Here is a 20,181-nt window from a genome sequence, read left to right on the forward strand (position 1 = left end):
CCTACTTTCACACTGAAATATGTGCGAGACATTTTATGCATAAATGATGTCAGCGTTTTTTTTAACAAAAATGAATCTGCAGATTTTTTACAGTCTCTTGATGCTATTTACAACCTGTATGTTTGCCTTTTAGCATACATCTGCCAACACAAACACGTTTGATCGCAGAGAATACATATGAATAGCTGTGAAACACTGACAGTTGAGATTGTGACGTTACTTCCCCTCTTGTTTTGCCATCTGACTCCTTAAAATTCATTTTTTCACTTTTAACTAATTACCATTAACATACAGGAGTATAATCTGCATTTTCATAGAAGAGAAAGGTTGGTCCTCAGTTTTAAAGAATATAACAACAGGTCTAATTTTGTGCTTAGTTTTACGTATCTATTTGATTTTCTAATTTATTTTGACTATTCCTAGTTAGTATCTTTTGTTATAGGATGAAATCAGTAATTGTTTTGTAACTTAAATTCTATTGTTGACTTTTAAACATTAACATTTGGAGGAACAGCTAATAGTATTCTTAAAGGATCTTTTTGGCTCTATTCAAAAAAAGTTAGAAAAGCCAGCCCATAATTATTTCCAGAGTAATTAACAGCTTTGTCAAAAGTATTGTTTGCATAATGATATCTGTTAATTTCATCATTTAAACAAATAATTTGGCCTAACTCTTGTAGTAGAAGAAACTGTTAAAAAGATGCAATTTTTCGATGTATTCATTTAATTTAACGAGTTCACTTTTAATTGTAATTTCCATAAATTAAACATCAAACAATGTGTAGTTTCAGTGCCTATTATTGTGCAGATACATAAGGGTCCAATTTTTGGTCCCAAGACAGTCCGTCCACAACCGAGTTTCAGACGCGGAACCAATATTGGTTAGATCAACACCAACGCATCAACTTAACTGTGAAATAAGAGTTACACCAACAGGCTGTGTGTTAAAGCAATGACAGTATCTGTTCAATTTATTTGAAAGACTGTGAAATATGTGGTAAGGTTTTTACTGCTCATAGATGTCCAGCAGTAAACTATTATAGCAGTATGTGGATGTTTGCCCGGAACCTATTAATGAGGCGGCCTCGATTAGCTGCCATATTCTCCAGATCTGAACACATGCGACACCTTTTTGTGGGGCTATATTAAAGACAAGATGTACAGCGATAACCCCAAAACCATTGCTGCACTGGAAACATCCAATTAGACGGTCATTGACAGCATCGATGTTCTGACCTTCAACAGGTCTTGCAGAATTTTGCTATTTGTCTGCACTACAATATCGCCAATCGTGGCATTCATATCAAACATGTCATAACCTAAATCTGAATATCTGTAGTGACATTTACATGTTGAATAAAGTGTGTGCACACAGTAATTTGTAACTAATTTACATTTTTTTTTCTTCTTCATATAGTTCAATAATTGTTAGCCTGTACATAGGCTTCCATCATCAAAATTTGAAAAACATGACATAACCAAAAAAATGCATGCCTGTGCTGTCATCATAGCTGTAATTGTGCAACTGCATGCAGTTACATTGTGGCCAACAAGGTTATGATATTGTGTAGTTGCTAACATAATTGTGAGCAAGGTAGGCTGTAAACCGTAATCTCGAAAAGTGACAGTAATGAAATTTCTAGTTGGTGTGATGAATGGCAGCTAGCTCTAAATGTAGAAAAATGTAAGTTAATACAGAGTAGTAGGAAAAAGAAGTCCATAATGTTTGAATACAGTATTAGTAGTGTGCTGCTTGACACAGTCACACTGCTTAAATATCTAGGCATAACACTGCAAAGCAATATGAAGTGGAGTGAGTGGCATGTAACAACTGTAGTAGGGAAGGGGAATGGTCGACTTTGGCTTACTGGGAGAATTTTTGGATAGTCTGGTTCATTTGTAAAGGAGACCACACATAGGACACTAGTGCAAACCATTCTTGAGTACAGTTCAAGTATGTGGGATCAGCACCAGTTCAGATTAAAGAGAGACATAGAAGCAATTCAGAGGCAGGCAGTTAGATTTGTTACCAGTAGATTTGAACAACACGCAAGTAGTATGGAGATGTTTCAGAACTCAAATGGGAATCACTGGAGGGAAGGTGGCATTCTTTTCAAGGAACACAACTGAGAAAATTTAGAGAACTGGCATTTGAAGCCAACTCCCGAATGATTCTACTGGTGCCAAGATACACTGCGTGTAAGGAGTATGAAGATAAGGTATGAGAAATTAGGGCTCTAGGCAGTCGTTTTTCCCTAACTCTGTTTGCGAATGGAACAGAAAAGGAAATGACTAGTAATGGTACAGGATACCCTCTGACACACACCATACAGTGGCTTGTGAAGTATGTGGATGTGGATGTGGACATAGATGTAGATATAGAATGGCCAGTTACATTAGTAAACATTGAATCAAAAGTCCATTACTTGCAATTGTACAGCAGGTGCTATAGTGAGAACAGCGTATGCAACAGTTACAAGAATTGTTAGCTGCTCCATAACCTGGCTTACACAGGAGTAACCCAGCTTGGTGCATTTCATCTTCATAAAATTTGCACTGGTTAAAGAACAGAGGTGAAATGTCAGATGCCCAACCAGCCTGGTACAACATGTCCCATTGGGCTTCTTGCATTTCACTTTTATTCTTCAACTTGAGCAAATTTTATAAAGATGACTATTTTACATGTCAAGCTGGGTCACTCCTATGTCAGCCAGGCTATAGAACAGCTGACAATTCCTGTAATTGTTGCATAAACTGTTCCCACTATAATACCTGCTGTACTATTGCAAATAATGGGCTTTTGATACAATTTTTACCAATGCAACTGGCCATTTGCCTTCCTTATTACTGTCAAATTGTGAGATTATCATTTATAACCTAGCTTGCTAAAGATAATGTTTGAAATTACATAATATCATAACGTTGTTGCTCCACAATACAAATGCATGTAACTGCACAATTACAGTTAGTGAAGATAGTTTTTATGGTTTGGACAATCAGAAGATGATTGTAGAAAGCAATAGAAATTAATTATTGTGCTTTAATTGTTTAAGGAAAAAAACTGTGTTCTAGGAATTAAAAAAAATTAAATTAACTCCCCATCACACTCCTCTCGGATTTAGTGGTAAAATGGCTCAGTGGATAGCCTGTCAAAAACTGAACACAGATCAAGCATGAAACCAGGAAGAAGGTGTACTGAACTGTGAAAAAGAAGCAAAATAGAAACAGTGAACAGTTCATGCTCAACATATGCAACATCAAGCAAATGCCGAGAACCATAGTGTTGTGGTTATGTGGTCACGGTGTTGGACTATGAAGTCTGAGATCCATGTTCAAATCTCCCTCCTCCAATTTTTTTATTCACAAAATTATAAACTTTCTATCCAGTCATTGATATGTCTGTTATCCTTCTGTAGTCATACTATACATTGATTATAGAATATGAGTCATGCGGTAAGAATATATTACCTTCACAAGTAAATGTGATGAATAGTGAGAGCAGGCAATGTGTCACATAGACCTCTCACAGAAATAAAGACAACAAATAAACAGGTGTGAACTATGTTACAACAAAGGAATTTCAGACTGAAAACTTCCAAAATGGAATGCAAAAGTCATAACTTGTGGTACTTGTGTAGAACAAATAGGAGGTAACTACACGTGGAGGTTCCTTGTGTACACCTCACTTTTGCAAACAGATGTTAAACCATGACACAGACACAAATTTGAATACAGTGAACAGACGCATCATGACTGTATAGACAGTACATAATTTTGAGGGGGGAGGGGAAGGGGAACGAGGGAGATTTGAAGACGAATCCCCCCCTTTGCAGTCCAACACTGTGACCACATAACCACAATGCCACTGCCTATACAACTACGCTCAGTGTTGCACATCTTGAGTTTAGGCTGCTCAATGTTTTGATTTTGCTTCTTTTTTCACAGTTCAGTACACTTTCCTCCTGTTTTCATGCTTGATCTGTGTTCAGTTTTTGACGGGCTATCCACAGGGGCCATCTTACCACTAAATCTGAGGACAGTGCGATGGGGAGTTTCCCTTGTGAGAATGCTGCCCATATTGTCAGAAATTATTTGAAAAATGTTTCAAGAAATTGTTTGATTACAGTTTTAGATTTGTTTCAAACATTGCTTGCTTTTTCAGTCTGTGCAGGTAATGAGACAATCTAAATACACGTCAAAACATTTGCCACTTGAGAATAGCTTTTTCGTTATCACCTAACTTTCTTAGCAGAGTTTTCTCTGTAAAATTAAAATAGTTTAAACACTTGGTATACTTCTGTACATAATGTTTTGAATTTGTTTTTGTAAAATGAAATGAACCATTTCTCACAGCTGATGTGCTAAAGAACGTGCTGATTCTTTGCATAGACTGGAATAGCTGCAAATTATTGTTAATTATACACTGCTGTGCCTAAAAACTGCAAAATCAGGAGGGATAGCAAATAATGGAATTTTAATTGTCCTGTATTGTGGGAAGAATATATAATGAGATTTGTAGTTGATTGGGGGCATACTGGGTGCGCAATTTAGTACACAGAGAAGACCTGTCAAGAAGATCAATGGCTCTAAGACAGCTGAGCATCTAGTCAAATTGATCTTGGATGACAGATATGGATACTTCATTCAGCAATTGGCTCCAAATACATAAAAAATGTGAGAGCTGCTGTCCTAATTACTGGCAACAGGAACCAGAGGTGATTGTGTTACTTAGCTAATGGCATCCCATACCGTAAAGCTAGATAATAATAATGGCGTGTGACGAGGGCCTCCCGTCGGGTAGACCGCTTGCCTGGTGCAAGTCTTTCGATTTGATGCCACTTCGGCGACTTGTGTGTCGATGGGGATGAAATGATGACTAGGACAACACAATACCCAGTCCCTGAGTGGAGAAAATCTCCGACCCAGCCGGGAATCGAATCCGGGCCCTTAGGATTGACAGTCCGTCACGCTGACCACTCAGCTACCGGGGGCGGACGTCAAGCTAGATGATGACCCCATATGGTGGTGATGAATGCAGTGTTCATTCTTCTTAGATCCTCCACAGAAGAATAAGTTTATCATGACACTGTATGCTGAACTGGTACTCATCTGAAAAGATGATGTGGTGCCACTCCTATGTCCAGCATTAGCATTGGTCAAATAGCTAATGGCACTCCTCTCTCTGTTGCTGCATCAGTGAAAGCCTCAATAAGGGTCATTATCAACGAACAAGGGAATTAAAAACATTGGCTTCAAGTGGGCACTGATTTATACCAGTGGGGCAAATCGAAAATTTGTGCTGGACTGGGATTCGAACCCAGGTCTCTTGCTTATTAGGCAGATGCACTGGTCCCTTTGCCGCCAAGGCACAGTGATCACCACATCCAAACAGACTACTCTGGCACACCTCTCATCAGACCCAAAATCTCGACTTATACCACACTCTACTGATGTCGTGCTCCTGCTCCTTAGCCTCATTACTCATGACATCTTGTTGATTCCCATAAGAGTTCAAGCTTGGTGTGCATCTGTACTCGAGGGATCATTGGCCATCTTCATCTTAATCATATATATATATATATATATATATATATATATATATATATATATATATATATATATATATATATATATGTGGTGTCTGACATGTCTGAGAGAACAAGCCTGATATATATGTACAGGGAGAACATTAATAAAACCGACAAAATGCAGGGATGGATTTCTGATTGGAAATTGAGGAAAAAAGGTCCTATAAACACGTGTTGGGAAATGGGTCATTGCCATGGTAGATGGCGCTGATGAATGAAAGTTCCTCTGACCATGTGTCATGTCTGCAGCCCTCAGATGACAATTATGCAGGTTGATGATGTCAGTTCTGTTACAGGTCACTTTGGTGGTAAAGGGGACTGATGTCAGAAATCCCATAATTTTGATGGTCTGGTGCAAAAACCATTGACATTATCCTTTCCATAGAGGGAAATCCATTGCTGATAATCTTTGCACTTTCTAGCAGTTGTCATGTAGGATACACATAGTCGTACTTTGACTTAGACCATGTTGGTGGGCAACTTTCTTGTAACTTATACTAGGGTTCATCTCAATATCCTTTAGAATCTGGTCCTTCAAATCTGGTGTATATACAGACCACTGCCTCCCTGCATCTTCGTCTGTCTGAAAGGATCCAGGATCACACAAACACCCAAAAAGGGCTTGAAATTTTGCTTGATGTGGTTAGTGTCTGTGAGGGTATTTGTTGTGGTACAGATGTCCTGCCTCTTGACCATTTCCATCTGCATGGCCCTACATGAACATTGTCTCGGTTTGTTGCCAACATGAATAACAGACCATTCTGCTGCTTACAGTACAATGTATCAATCACACAGCCTGCGACATACAAGGAAAACACAGCACATGGTCAGAGGAACTTTCAGTTGTCAGTGTCAGCTACTGCGGCAATGATGCATTTCTGGACAAATGTTTGTAGGACCTTTTTTCCTCCATTTCCAATGAGGAATCCATCCCTGCAGTTCATTGGTTTTATTAATGTTCACCCTGTATAACTAAGATGAAGACGGGCAATGATTCCTTCAGTGTAGATGCACACTGAGCTCAAACTCTTACAGGGATTGGTAAGATGTTGCAGGGGCACTACATCAGTAGTGTGTGGTACAAGTTGAGACTTTGGGTCTGATGGGATGTGGGCTAGGGTAGTCCATGTGGTTGTTGTGACTACTGTGACCGGATGGCATAATGGTCACGATATCTGCCTAGTAAGCAAGAGACGTAGGGTTGAATCCCAGTCTGGCACAAATTTTCGACTTGCCCAATTGATGTAATGCCCACTGGCAGCTAATGTCTTCAGTTCCTTTGTGTCTTGACTCACAGTGGCTGCAGGATAAAAATGGTATCTGTTCTTCCAGACATGTCCAAAAGAACAGGCACCACATATATAATCGATCACTATGCTGACAGTCAGTGATGCTCCAGACATCATCACACTATTTGTGTGACTTTTTCTCTTGATACAAATGCCCATTTCCTGACTAACGTACTCGAAATGGCTGCACGATCCTGCACAGCCAACTGAATAGTATGTTTGTCCTCTTTGGTACTAGTTGTGTGGGGTGACTGAGATTCTACATGGCATCGAAAATGGCCCACTTGAACCCACTAGTTCCCTGTTTGCATGACACTCATGGGATCCCAACCTAAACAAGCAGCATTATCAAACAATGATAAACCACACTCTCGATAGGCCACACTCCTGCTGCTGTCCATTTCCAACACGTGCTGATAATTGTCTCTCCTCCTAAAACAAGCTGTTACATGACCTTACAAACAACCATCATTTCAATGCAATTTATGAATGAGAAACCCACTGTGTTATCTTATCTCATACTCAAACTGCACTTGGCATTACTCCCACCCACTTTGTGCCATTGTGCTGATATGCTAATCTAAGTATGTTGTACATTTAATGATAATTTGATGTTTGTGGCTTGCCATCTTCATAGTGTTGCAATAGCTGCAGTGTAGTTTACAGTTAATTTTTAACAATGGAAAATCCAGGATGGGATATTGGCAATATTATGAAAAGGATAGATGGCTGCTCACCCCACCTCCCCCCCCCCTCCCCCCCCCCCACACACACAGACACAGACAGACAGACAGACACACACGCACACACACACACACACACACACACACACACACACACACACACACACACACACACACACACACACACATGATCACAGTCTCTGGCTCATGAGGCCAGACTGCGAGCAGCAGTGTGTGATGGGAAAAGCAATCTGGGTGGTGGGGGTAAGGAGGAGGCTGGGGCAAGGAGTCTGTCTAATCTCCCCACCTCACCTAGCTGCCCAACGCTCTCTACATATCGTCCCTATATGCTTCCACAAGCAGCACTTTACCATCCCCAGCCCCTAATCTGCTATTCCTGTGTCTTCCCACCCCAGCCTTCTCCTTACCCCCATCACCCAGACTGCTTCTCCCATCATGCACTGCTGCTCACAGTCTGGCCGTGGCAGCCAGAGACTGGTCATGTGTGCATGAGTTGTATTTGTGTGAGTGTACGTGTGTATGTTGCCTATTCTGATGAAGACCTTTTTGACTGAAAGCTTACATGTTTGACAATATTTCTGTTGTGCCTATCTGCAATTCAGCATCTCTGCTATATGATGAGTAGCAACCTATCCTTTTCATAATATTATTACAGTTAACTTTAATATAAATTTAAGGTGCATTACTGAAATTACTGTTATACTGACCTTGCAACCATCACTAAGGATGTCTGGCTTAATACCATCAAAACTATACACAACCTCATTTTCTCCCAGTAGTTTGATGGCCATGTCATGATTTTGACTTTTGAGACTGTACCAAGCTGCTGAATTGATGCATGTATAGGTGAAGTTTTGATATGCATCCTGACTGAGCAGCCTCAAGAATGTCATCTGGACTACTCCAACAGTCTCATAAGTTATCTGTAAAAATAATTTATCACAGTTTTCAGAATCATTCATACCACTGCTTGATACCATACATTTTTGAGTAAATATAAACTAAACTTTACAATTATTTCTCAAGGAACAGGTGTATTTTCTATTAAAACATTATCTCAAATTAGAGAAATATTAAGCGGAAATCTTTGAAGCCTACTAATAACAACTTCCTGAACTCATCAAGCGTGCAATTTTTAAAAATTATGGATTTAATAAAGTGGTAGAAAATACAGTGATTTGACATTGCCTCATAGAAAAACATTGGGAGAACATGTAGATGTTGGCTATTCAACCAGTACATTGCTCTCAAAAGTTGACAATGCTGCTTACTCAACAACACAGAATTTTGGCCATACTACAACATGTTGGAACTAGATGTTGGTGGAACCAGCATCTGGCACTATGTACAAAAGCTCTACAAGTGTGCTATGCAGAAATAGTTGATAATTTGGTCCAGTGAAACATATTGGCAGAAGTACAGGTCCTAGAAGATTTTTACTGACAATTCTACTCTAAATATACATATGGGTTCCCATAGACCCAGATGTAACTATTCAGATTGTTAGGATAAATGTTGTGCATGGAGTAGGCCTAATTTGTGAATAAAATGTGTGTGGAGAACAGTGTCATTATCATACTGATGAATAAACCACAGCACAAATTCTATATAATATACAGAATTTGGTAGTCATAGTGCTGCGCCTTCTGAAGGTTGTGTACAAATAGTTTGTATTCCTGCAGCACCCCTAAATGGTTATGGACCTGGTTGAAGCTGACTCTCAATATCACAGCATCCTAAAAATTTTGTGTACTACTAGAAAAAACTCTGTATATATAATGAATATCTTTCCATTGCCCTTTTTCTCAGTATAACACATAGCAAGTGAAAGCAACAGTAGCTATCGATGAGATCACAACCAATGAGCCTGACCCATTAGCATAACTCATGAACTAGGTCAAAATGTGTATATTCCACAGCAACAATTTGTCCTCTACCATCATAGAAAGTTTATTGTGGAAGTCCTAAAACACACTGTACATGAAAAAGAAGTTTTATTTTTTTGCTTAGGTAAACTATCATTATTATCATTATCATAACTTTTTATATCACAGTTAGAAAGTAATTCAAATAACTGTTAATCAGTAGCATGTGATGTATAAGCTATTGTGCTTATATGCAGGAATCTCTTGAATAAATATCTAATTTAAAAAAGAGCCATTGTGGGAAATTAATCTTCCTAGAAGAGCAGGCAGATGAATTAAGTTGCAGAGCTCAAAACCTTAATCAGAAGGTCAAACACAGCCATGTTTGATGAGTCTCCAACGTTAAATGTCAAAATCATGAATGATTACAGAAAATGCAAAGTAAAAAGAGGCAGTGAAAGAAAAGAACTGGAAAGACCTGACCTATTGACCGTAAAAGCTAGGGTGAATATAACTAGGCAACTTAGTGATGGCAATATAATGGTACATATTTTCATAATTAATCATGTGGAGAGAGAAATCATGTCTGTCTCATAAAAGAATTACATCAAATTCTGAAATATGAGAATAAATAAACTGACCTGACACAATTCCCTAAGAGTAGTATTATTTACTACTATTATTATTAAGCATTATTTCCTTATTTTTGTACAGTTTTCCCCATTAAGTTCACTCTAAACAAAGGTTGTTTCCCATCTAATTACATTACTACTGTCTCTATTTAACATATATTTATTATGTAATAGAAAGTGCTGGTGGAATGTAAATAATGTAAGAAGTAAAGACAGGTAGACATCCTGAGTCACTTAAAGGCACATAAAGAAGAGTGGGAACATTTTTTGCTAGCTTTAAAAGTGCTCTCTCTCTCTCTCTCTCTCTCTCTCTCTCTCTCTCTCTCTCTGTGCATAGCTACACTGTGCCACTGCACTAGCACTGGAGCTCAACTGCAGGGGTTGTGTCAAGTAGAATATGAGGGAAGAGAGTAGGCAGGGGGTGGGAGGAAGGGTTCGGGGTGGGGGTTCTGACAGCTGGGAGGGAGAGGCAGTAGGTGCACTGGAGAGTAATGTGGGAGAAACAGGCATCGCTTGCACAAGATAGGAATGGAGCAACAACACCAGTGAGTTCCTTCTGGCCACATGCAAGTGGAGTTGCACGCAATGTACAGGGAACTACAGGTCAAAAAATGTACTCTTTTTGGACTCTCCACAGATGGATGTGTCTATCATGATGCCATACGCAGAACTGGGACTCATGTGAAAAGATGATGTGGCGCCACTCCTGTGACCGGTGTTGGATGAGTGCAGCATGAGTGAAATTAGGGTCAAAGGGCAGGAGTGGAGGTGGATGTGGGACACAGGGTAGTGGAGATTGAGGCCATGAGGATCACAGGATCTAAGTAAGTGTTGCAAAAACAACTTTCATCTATGTAATTGAGAGTTGGAAGCTGGTGCTGATGGGGGGGGGGGGGGGGGAGGAGGATACAGATGGCACAGACTGTGTAGCAACTACTGAAATCCAGCATGCTGTGCTAAGCAGCATGTTCCATCACTGGGTGGACAGCTCTACTCTTGCTCACATTTTGGCAGCTTTCATTCATTTTGGTTAACAGCTGGTTGGTAGTCATACTGACATACAATGCTATGCAGAAATTACAGTAGAGCTGTATATGGCATGACTATTTCACAGGTGATCCTGCCTCCGATGGGACAGGACAAGCTAGTGGTGGGACTGGAGTAGAATGTTATGGATGGGAGTACTTGACAGACCTTGTACCTGGGTCTTCCAAGAGGATGTTGGCCATGTAGCAAGGAGTTGGGAGTGTATATGACATAGGATTGGATAATGGGCAAAAGATTTTTCGTCACTACAGATGCTCAGTTCATGGGTGGCAGAATTACACTGATGCAAAAAAAATGCAGCACCAAAAAATAATTAATGTAGAGTAATGAAATTTCTGAAATGCATATGTCTAGGTAAAATATTTAAATCATTAGTATTGCAAGATCACAAGCTAATGTAGATGTGAAATGCTGGTACATTAATAACCAGTGTAAGTGCCAATATGTCGAATACAAGCATTTGCATGCATTGTGTTGTACTGGTGCCAGATGTCAGTTTGTAGGATGGAGTTCCATGCCTATTTCACGTGGTCAGTCTGTACAGTGATGCTTAATGCTTTTTGTGCATGCAACTGGAGTTATCGTCCAATGATGTCCCACATTTGATCAATTTGAGACAGATCTGGTGATTCAGCAGGCCGAGGCAACATGTTGACACTCCTTAGAGCATGTTGGGTTACAACAACAGTATGTGGACAAGCATTGTACTGTTGGAAAACACTGCCTGGATTGATGTTCATGAATGGCAGCACAACAGGTCAGATGACCAACTTGATGAACACATATGCAGTCAGGGTGCTTGAGATAATCGAGAGAGGGCTTCTGCTGCCTTATGAAATTGTACCCCAGACTGTAACTCCAGGTGTAGGTCCAGTGCGTCTAACGTGTTGGTTCCACACCCTCAATTGGACTCCTCCTAATCAACCTGGCCATTACTGGCACCAAGACAGAACCATATTTGATCCACCTTGCCTTCAATGAGCTCTTGCCTGACACCACTGAAGTCACAAATGTTGGTGGTTTGGGGTCAGTGGAATGCACGCTGCAGTGCATCTGGCTCAGAGCTGTTCTCTAAGTAACTGACTTGTAACAGTTCATTGTGCACAGTGGTGCCAACTGCTGCTCACATTGCTGCTGCAGATGCAGTACAATGTGCCAGAGCCATATGCCGAATATGATGGTCTTCTCTCTTGGTAGTGCCATGTGGATGTCGGGAGCCAGATCATCTTGCGACCATACATTCTCATGACCATCACTGCCAGCAATCACGTACAGTGGCTACATTTCTGCCAAGTCTTTTTGCAATATCACAGAAGGAACATCCAGCTTCTCGTAGCCCTATTATACAACCTCATTCAAATTCAGTGAAGTGTTGATAATGATGTCTTAGTAGCCTTAAAGGCATTCCTGACTAAAATCAGCTTACCCACACCAATGTAGAAGGCCATGATTTAAAGCAAACCTGATTTGTATCCTCACAGTGGCGCTACTGGTGCCACTCTTACATGACAGGTGCAAAATTTGAATAGATATCATCATTCAGATGTAAAAACACAACTACCATCTTTTGTTTATCAACTCCTCCTTGGCACTGCAATTTTTTTTTCATACAGTGTATATGGACATGAGTTTTCATGTGAAAGGTATGGCAGCTATCAAAATGCAAGTAGTGTTGATGGTTAGCAGGCTTGATAAGGACAGAAGTTTGTAAGCAACCATCAGTTGGAAGCCAATGTCCAAGGACCAGGTGAAGTGGACAGGAGACAAAGTGTTGAGGTTGTGGAGGAATGGGGACAGAGAGTTTTGTCCCTAGAACTAGATCTTGAAGATAGAATCAATGAACTAAACCAGAAAAGGAGTTCAGGACTTTGGGTTGCTAAGGTGGTTTCCCATGCAGTTGCCCATGGCAGTGCTGTGGATTTATTTGTTTATCTTCCTATCAAAACAGTAGCAGTTAGGTGTCAGGATGCAACTGTTTAAATGTATAAGGAGCAAGATGATGGCTTGGGACTCAGTAGGATGTTGGAAGAGAGTGTTTGATAGTGGCACGGGCATCGACATAGGGGATGTTAGTTTATAGCAAGGTGGCATCAACAGTGATGAACGGGGATCTTGGTGATGATGGGGTGGGAATAGTCGAAAGTTGGTGAATGAAGCGATTCATATCTTTAATGCAGGAGGTTAGGCAGTGGGTAATTGTTTGAAATGTTGATCAACAAGAGCAGACATTCCACAGGAGGTAGCACAGCAACCACCTACAATGGGGTTTCCAGGATTGTTGGGTATATGAATTTTGGTAAGGATATAGAAGGTGGGCTTACCAGGGCATCGGTGTCCAAAGAAATTTATCAGGGGGAGGGGGGTGCCAAGACTGTAAAAAAGTGCTATTTTGATTGTAAATGAGTTGGTCAGTTTCAAGAAGCTACATTACTGTCTCACTTCAATCAGCCACCTGATGTTAAAATTGCTAAACGAGAGGTTTAGCTGAATCAGGGGAGATCATTTCTAAAACCATGTGAGAATTCTGTACTGAATAAATATCTCTACTCTAAAGGGAGATGTGGTTTTAGAGGAGAGATTATGGGATGGGCTTAAGGATTTGAGTAGCAATTGAAGATTATGCTGGTCTTCTGGGATAAGATTGCAATGGCTGGACTTGTAGGTGGAAGAGTTGGACAGTTGGTGGATGCCATCTTCCAGATAAGCACTGTGGCTCATAATAACAGTGGTGAGGCATTTGCCTTCTGAGAGGATGAGTAGATCAGGGAATATTTTGAAGTTGCAGAAGGCTGTTCTTTCCTCTGTTGAGAGGTCTGTGATTCTGGAGAGGAGCCTTGGGAAGGAAGATAAGGCCAAGTTGGATATAAGGAATTCCTCGAAAGTAACCAGTGGCTGATTAGATGGGAGTGGGATACAGTCACTGTTGGATGGTGGTATGAAATGGAAGAGGTAAAATTCAATGTTGAGATTTTGGTAGTGTTGATTGGAGGGACTGGTGGAAAAAAGATGTGTATCAGGTTACCTTCCATTAGCAAAGTTGGTGCGCCCAGCGACTGTGATATTATTTATAAATTATAGAGTGCAGCAATCAGTCATCCTTCTTTTGTAGGTTTTATTTGGCAAATCCAGATTTTAGCTAGCGCCTAGCCATTATCAATGCACTATTTTCTAGTCTCAATACATGCCAATTGATCATGGCTAGGCACTAGCCGAAATCTGGATTTGCCAAATAAAACCTACAAAAAAAGGACAACTGAGTGCCATGCTCTATAATTTACAAATTTATAAAAACAGAGAAGGGGAGTAAATCTTTGACAAGTCCAGCATGACTGAACTTTGATGGGGAGCTGAATGTGAGGCTGTTGGATAGGACTGAAACAGTTGTTGATGCATGCAATTGCTGAAACTACATCTATTACTACAATTGACATAATACCACTTGCTATTGACATAGAGCTCTAAAGACCTTGCTGCTGTATGCCCACACCACCTAGCATCATTAACACTTGGCACAGGTGTTTCTGATGCTATTAACATTACTTCTTCTACAACAATTAAATGTAACTGCTGCTACTACTACTACTGCTACTACTACTACTACTACTACTACTACTACTACTAATAATAATAATAATAATAATAATAATAATAACAGTAACAGTAATCATAGTAGTAGCAGTAGTAGTACTAGTAGTAGTAGTAGTAGTAGTAGTAGTCGTCGTCAGACCCTCTTTTGTCATCATGCCTGTTCCAATTTGTTATGGTATAAACCCCACAAGAACCTGGATGTTTTAAAGAATCATGGTTATGTGCATGATCTCTTAACAGCTATCCACAACACAAAGAAAGAGAATTAACTGAGATTGTGGCATGCATATCTCTCTTAACATCTTAAATGTGCACAATAGGATTGAAATCTGGTGGCTCTTGTAACCAGGAAAGAGTCCTTATGTCTGCAAAGTGTCCATAAAACCATTCTGACAAAATTCGTGACTGATAAGATGCTGAATTGTCACATTGTAGATAAATGAGTCAAAATGATCTGACAATTTGTGTTTGAAAGACAAATGAAAGCTTTCAGATGTACTGTAAGACTTAGTGTTGTATCCCAGGAGGAAAAAGAAGACATAAATATGGAGCTGGCTCCAAAGACAGATCACAACAACATAAAGGGTACCACTGAGGCAGATATACAGCCAACAAATATAAACAAGGACATGGAGCTGATTAGGGAAATTGCTGGTGACAACATGGAGTGTGTGTCCAGTTAGTGTCAGTTTGTGAACTATCAGAATATAGCTGAGAAGGCAACACTGGCCTTCACTTGATCTCTAAGATATGTCAGAGGAACCATGTGACTTAGGCGAGCCTACTCAACCAGGGCTATAAATAAGGCTGGTCAGAATCAGATACAGGCGCTACTCACCATGCTCCATCTGTCTCAAGTTTAGTAAACAGTTATTAACATCACTGCAATCTGGACTCTGCTTAAAGATTAACCTTCAGGCTAATTAGTGAGTACTGTGTATCAGATTCTGCCCTGGATTGCCTCACAGACTCTGCTTATGGACAAACTGTCTAACTTATGTGTGAGTGCTGCCCATGGATTCTGCTCTAGATAACCCACAGACTCTGTAAGTCATTGTGCTATGGTGAATGTGGGGTAATGGCTTGTGTCACTTGGAATGGGTGAGGGGAGAGACAGGAGGCAGAGACTAAGGGTGAGGATTGGGGAAGGGTGGCTGAAAGTTGAAAGGGATAGGCACCAGGTGAGAAGATGGGAATGTGGAACCAGAGAGCTCATTCTGCCCACTGGCAGGGAGAGGTGTGAGTAGTGCACAATAACATGGAGGAGTGGATTTGGATAGGGAGACAGAATAAAGGAAAAGGGAGACTGTGAAAAGGGATTGAGGAACTTAGCCAGGGTGGAAGTGGATGTAGGACAGGAGCTAACTGAGATTGAGGTCAGAAGGATTATAGGATTGAAGGATATGTTGAAAGGACAATTCCTATCTATGCAATTCAGGGAAGCTGGTCTTGGGAGAGGGAGGGGCAGAGGAGAATCTAAAAGGCACACATTGTAAAGCAGCCATTGAAACTGAGCATGTTATGCTCAGCAGCGTGTTCCATCAATGGATGGCCAACTCTGCTCTTTCCCAGTTTGGCAGTGGCCATTCATTGAACAGCTTGTTCATAGTCATGCCCACATAAAATGCTGTGCAGCTGTTACAACAGAGCTGGTTGATATGACTGCTTTCACGGGTGGCCCTGCCTCTGACAGGGTAGGCTATGCCTAAGATGGGACTCATCCATGTTGTTATGGGTACTACGCATGACTCCACCTGCCCGTGGCAAGAATGGGTTCACTATTGCCACATTCCAATTCCATGGATATGCTGCCCTTCCCTCCTAGATGTCAGCAACCATTATCCAGTCCTCCCTCCTGCTTCTAGCCTCCTTCCTCCCGTCACCCACTCCAGCCAACATAACACCTCATCTCAGTCAAGCTGCAGTGTTGATTATGTGCCTATTGATGACTCAATACTTCAACTATGCAGTGTGTTGTTACCTCCACTCCTTCCTTTATTCAAAGTAGAAAAAGCTTTAAAATGGACAATTCAGGATTTCATTTATCATCATTAATCCCTAGTGGAATATCCTTAACGAATGGTGTAATGTAGTATGTGAAAAGATGATCATAAAAACTTTTCAACCGGTTTTCACAGGAGCATCTAAAATTATTATTCTACTCCTAAGAATAATATATACATAAAATCATAAACATTAAGAATTGTGTAGTACCAGCCAGGCAATTTTTCTTGCCTCAGACAAACTATGAACAGAATGAGAAGTTAGGTGATGGATAGTTGTTTGATATCCTAGGCCTGTGGTGTGGCTTGCAGAATGTGGACAGTTATTGTCCAAATATATCAGTAGTTTTCAGCTGAAAAAGCTTCAAGCAGAGGTATATATACTGCTTATTTGTGAACTTTTGGTTTCCTGTTTAAGGTCAAAGAAATTCTAAAGTTGACATATTTTGTCATGCATATTGTTACAAGTAGCATAAAACTGTTAACCACAGCAGTAGCATTCACTTAGTAACAACAAAAACAATAACAGTAGTAATAATTCAAATTAAAATAAGCTCATACATTTCCTAAAATAATAGAACTTCTATGGTATTATGCAGATTACTCTTCTGAATAAGTCAGGTAAGAATATTGAAGGTTATAATTTACAAACTACAGTTTTCTTGAGCTGATATGTAAGCCATGTACTGTTTTCCGGTTAGCAATATATTTAACAATTGTTAATATACTAGTATGTTACTGCTGTTCATATAAATATATATGCAGACATAGGCATCCACAACAGGTGCAAGAGTGGGGGTGGGTGGGTGGTGATGGGGGTGGTGGTGGGGGCGAGGGAGGGTGCGGGGGGAGGGGGGGGGGGCAACAGGTGCCTCCTGGAATCTGGGAGACAGACTTTTGTTTTATTAAAGAATTCTCACATCTTTCTACAGTTGATTGTCTATGATTACACTAAACTGTAGTACTAGTATATAATGAGAAACATTCTAGCTTTGGCAAAGACTATGTAACTTGGGTTTGTTCAGTTGGCAGGTTAGTCAAGAGAATTATGACTTTTACCCTGCAGAGTAGTGGTTTCAGAACAGTCCTACAATGGTGGTGAATGTGAATATTTACAGAACATTTTTTAAATAGTTCACAATTATTTTTCTGCCACTTCCTCATAGAACCTGTATGTATCAAGCTGCAGAAAGGGACCAGTCCAACACTATGGCACGTGGATTCCAGTGCATATTCTCAGCACAAAATAAATGTGGCTTTCAGTATACCTGTCCAAAATATGTCCCCAATTTCCCCAAGGATACTTTCTGCTTTTGTTACTACTGATGCTGCTGCTCAGCTTAATCACAACAGTGGCTTACCATTTGTCTACAGTGAAAGAAGAACTGCCACTCATTGCTGACACCACATTGTGTTTTACGAAGCACAGTTTTGCAGTATTCTAGGTGTTTTCATCTATACGTCATCGACATACCCAAATGCAACAATGGAAAAGAGGAAATATTTTATGTGCCAGGTGAGAAGAAACTAACTAGAAATTATAAGGTAGAAAAGTATTCCACTCCAGCAATTTTTCTTGCCTCATACAAACTATCAACAGAATGTGAAGTTAGGTGATGGATAGTAGTTTGATACCATAGCCCTGTGTGTCTCAGACTTTATGGAGTGCAACACCACTCAAGACACAGTTTAGCAATCCAGTTTCATTGCTGCATAGTAATGTGTCAAACTGGGAACACAAGGATAATTTCAGTTCAGCCCTTGGCTGTTACGCTGTTAAGAGTCAGTAGTACTGGTCAATTTGAGATTTTCTTGGTAGGTTCCCCTACATTCATTACTTTGAACGTTAGTCTGAGTTACATTTCACCCAAAGAACCCACAAAATGTAGCTCTGAAAACAGATGTTGTTAAACTTTAATTCTGCTAGCCAATGTTGATAAATAGAAGGCATGAAAATAACTCAGTAAATAAATTAACTTGAGGTGATATCTAGTTTTGTGAGCAATCAATGTGTTACAGCTGGTATATGAGTTCAATTATCATTTTTAAAGCTTACATCCTTTTCCTGTACTTAGAAGAGTAGTAATTGGTGTCATTTATGCTGGTTGTTTTTCTTAACAACCAACAGGATTTCCCCCAATCTCCAGATGTTTTTTGGATTTATAATTTTTATCTTTTTGGGTTAAACTGACATTTTTGGTGTATGAACAAGACTATCTTTTGTGACTATTTCTTGATTTATTTTCTGTATTGTTGGATGTGCAGGAGTTTGTCATATGGGGACGCTAATTTTATACTGTTAAATCAAGGACATGGAATTTTAATAATGTATGTTTTCCTTTTAAGTATCAAAGTAATCCATCTTCCAAAAATACTGAGTGAAACCTATGAATTGTTTGACATACAATACATTCAGTATACTTCCCATCTAATTTAGTTCTTAAGCTCATCAAATCAGTTCCATCAGAAATGGCTATTTTGGAATATTGCCTCTTCTTGGACACTCATGTATGCAAATATGAAATGGTTTTGAGGTTACAAAACATTTTAAATTTGTTAATGTTCAAAGGCAGTATTACAGTTATTGCTTTTGTTGATCGTAAATTTATTGTGGTTTACCATGAAACTGAAATACTAGGAACAAAGTAAAATTTGTATTTGTTTTGTATGAAGACTAAGCAAGAAGTCTTCTAACTCTTATTGATGATAAGACATATTTTTGGTCAGAATTTGTTTAAGGCAATCTTTTAATTTGGTAGCAGGAAGGGCTGTGACATATTTCTTCATATAATTATGATCTCTACTGCATAGTTCAGATTTAATGATACCACGCATAATCTGTTTTCACAACATATATATCCTTATGAAGCTTTAAATGCATTAGATAAAAAAGAACACATAGCAGCAATATTCCTAGATCTTTCAAAAGCATTTGACATCATTAACCATGGCCTTTGGCTTAGAAAGGTAGAAAATGTTGGTGTCAGAGGCCCAGCCTATGAATGGGTAAAGTCATATCTACAAAACAGACACCAAATAGTTGAAGTCTTGTACAAAGAAGGAAAAAATTTAACTTCCTATCAATCAGAAAAACAGTGTGTTAAATACGGTGTGCCGCAGGATTCCGTACTGGGACCAATCCTGTTCTTGCTGTTTGTAAATGACCTGGAACCATCCAGCCCTAACTATAAGTACATTAAATATGCCAATAATACAAATATACTTATCAAAGGAAAGGCCCAAGAAGAGCTCCAAAATGAAATAAAAAAGAGCACTACACATGTATCAAAATGGTTTGCAATGAACAACTTAATAATAAACACACATAAAACAAACACTATGCATCTACACACAGTGCAGAATAAACAGCCTTTAACTGCAACCATAGAACTGTTAGGCAAAAGATTTGAAATTGTAAATAGCACCAAATTTTTGGGAGTTTGGATCCAAGATGACCTAAGATGG

The 20,181-nt window shown here is 39.6% G+C and overlaps 1 protein-coding gene across 1 annotated transcript in view; it reads right to left on the minus strand.

The window, feature by feature from the left end:
• LOC126248800 (collagen alpha-1(XI) chain-like) overlaps positions 1–20,181 on the minus strand; it is a 571,383-nt gene that overhangs the window by 8,080 nt on the left and 543,122 nt on the right. The window contains exon 28 of the mRNA XM_049950192.1: positions 8,289–8,504. Within this exon, the coding sequence (XP_049806149.1) occupies positions 8,289–8,504 (216 nt within the window). The remainder of the gene's footprint in view (positions 1–8,288; positions 8,505–20,181) is intronic.

This window comes from Schistocerca nitens, chromosome 3 (assembly GCF_023898315.1).
Source record: "Schistocerca nitens isolate TAMUIC-IGC-003100 chromosome 3, iqSchNite1.1, whole genome shotgun sequence".
NCBI lineage: Eukaryota > Metazoa > Arthropoda > Insecta > Orthoptera > Acrididae > Schistocerca > Schistocerca nitens.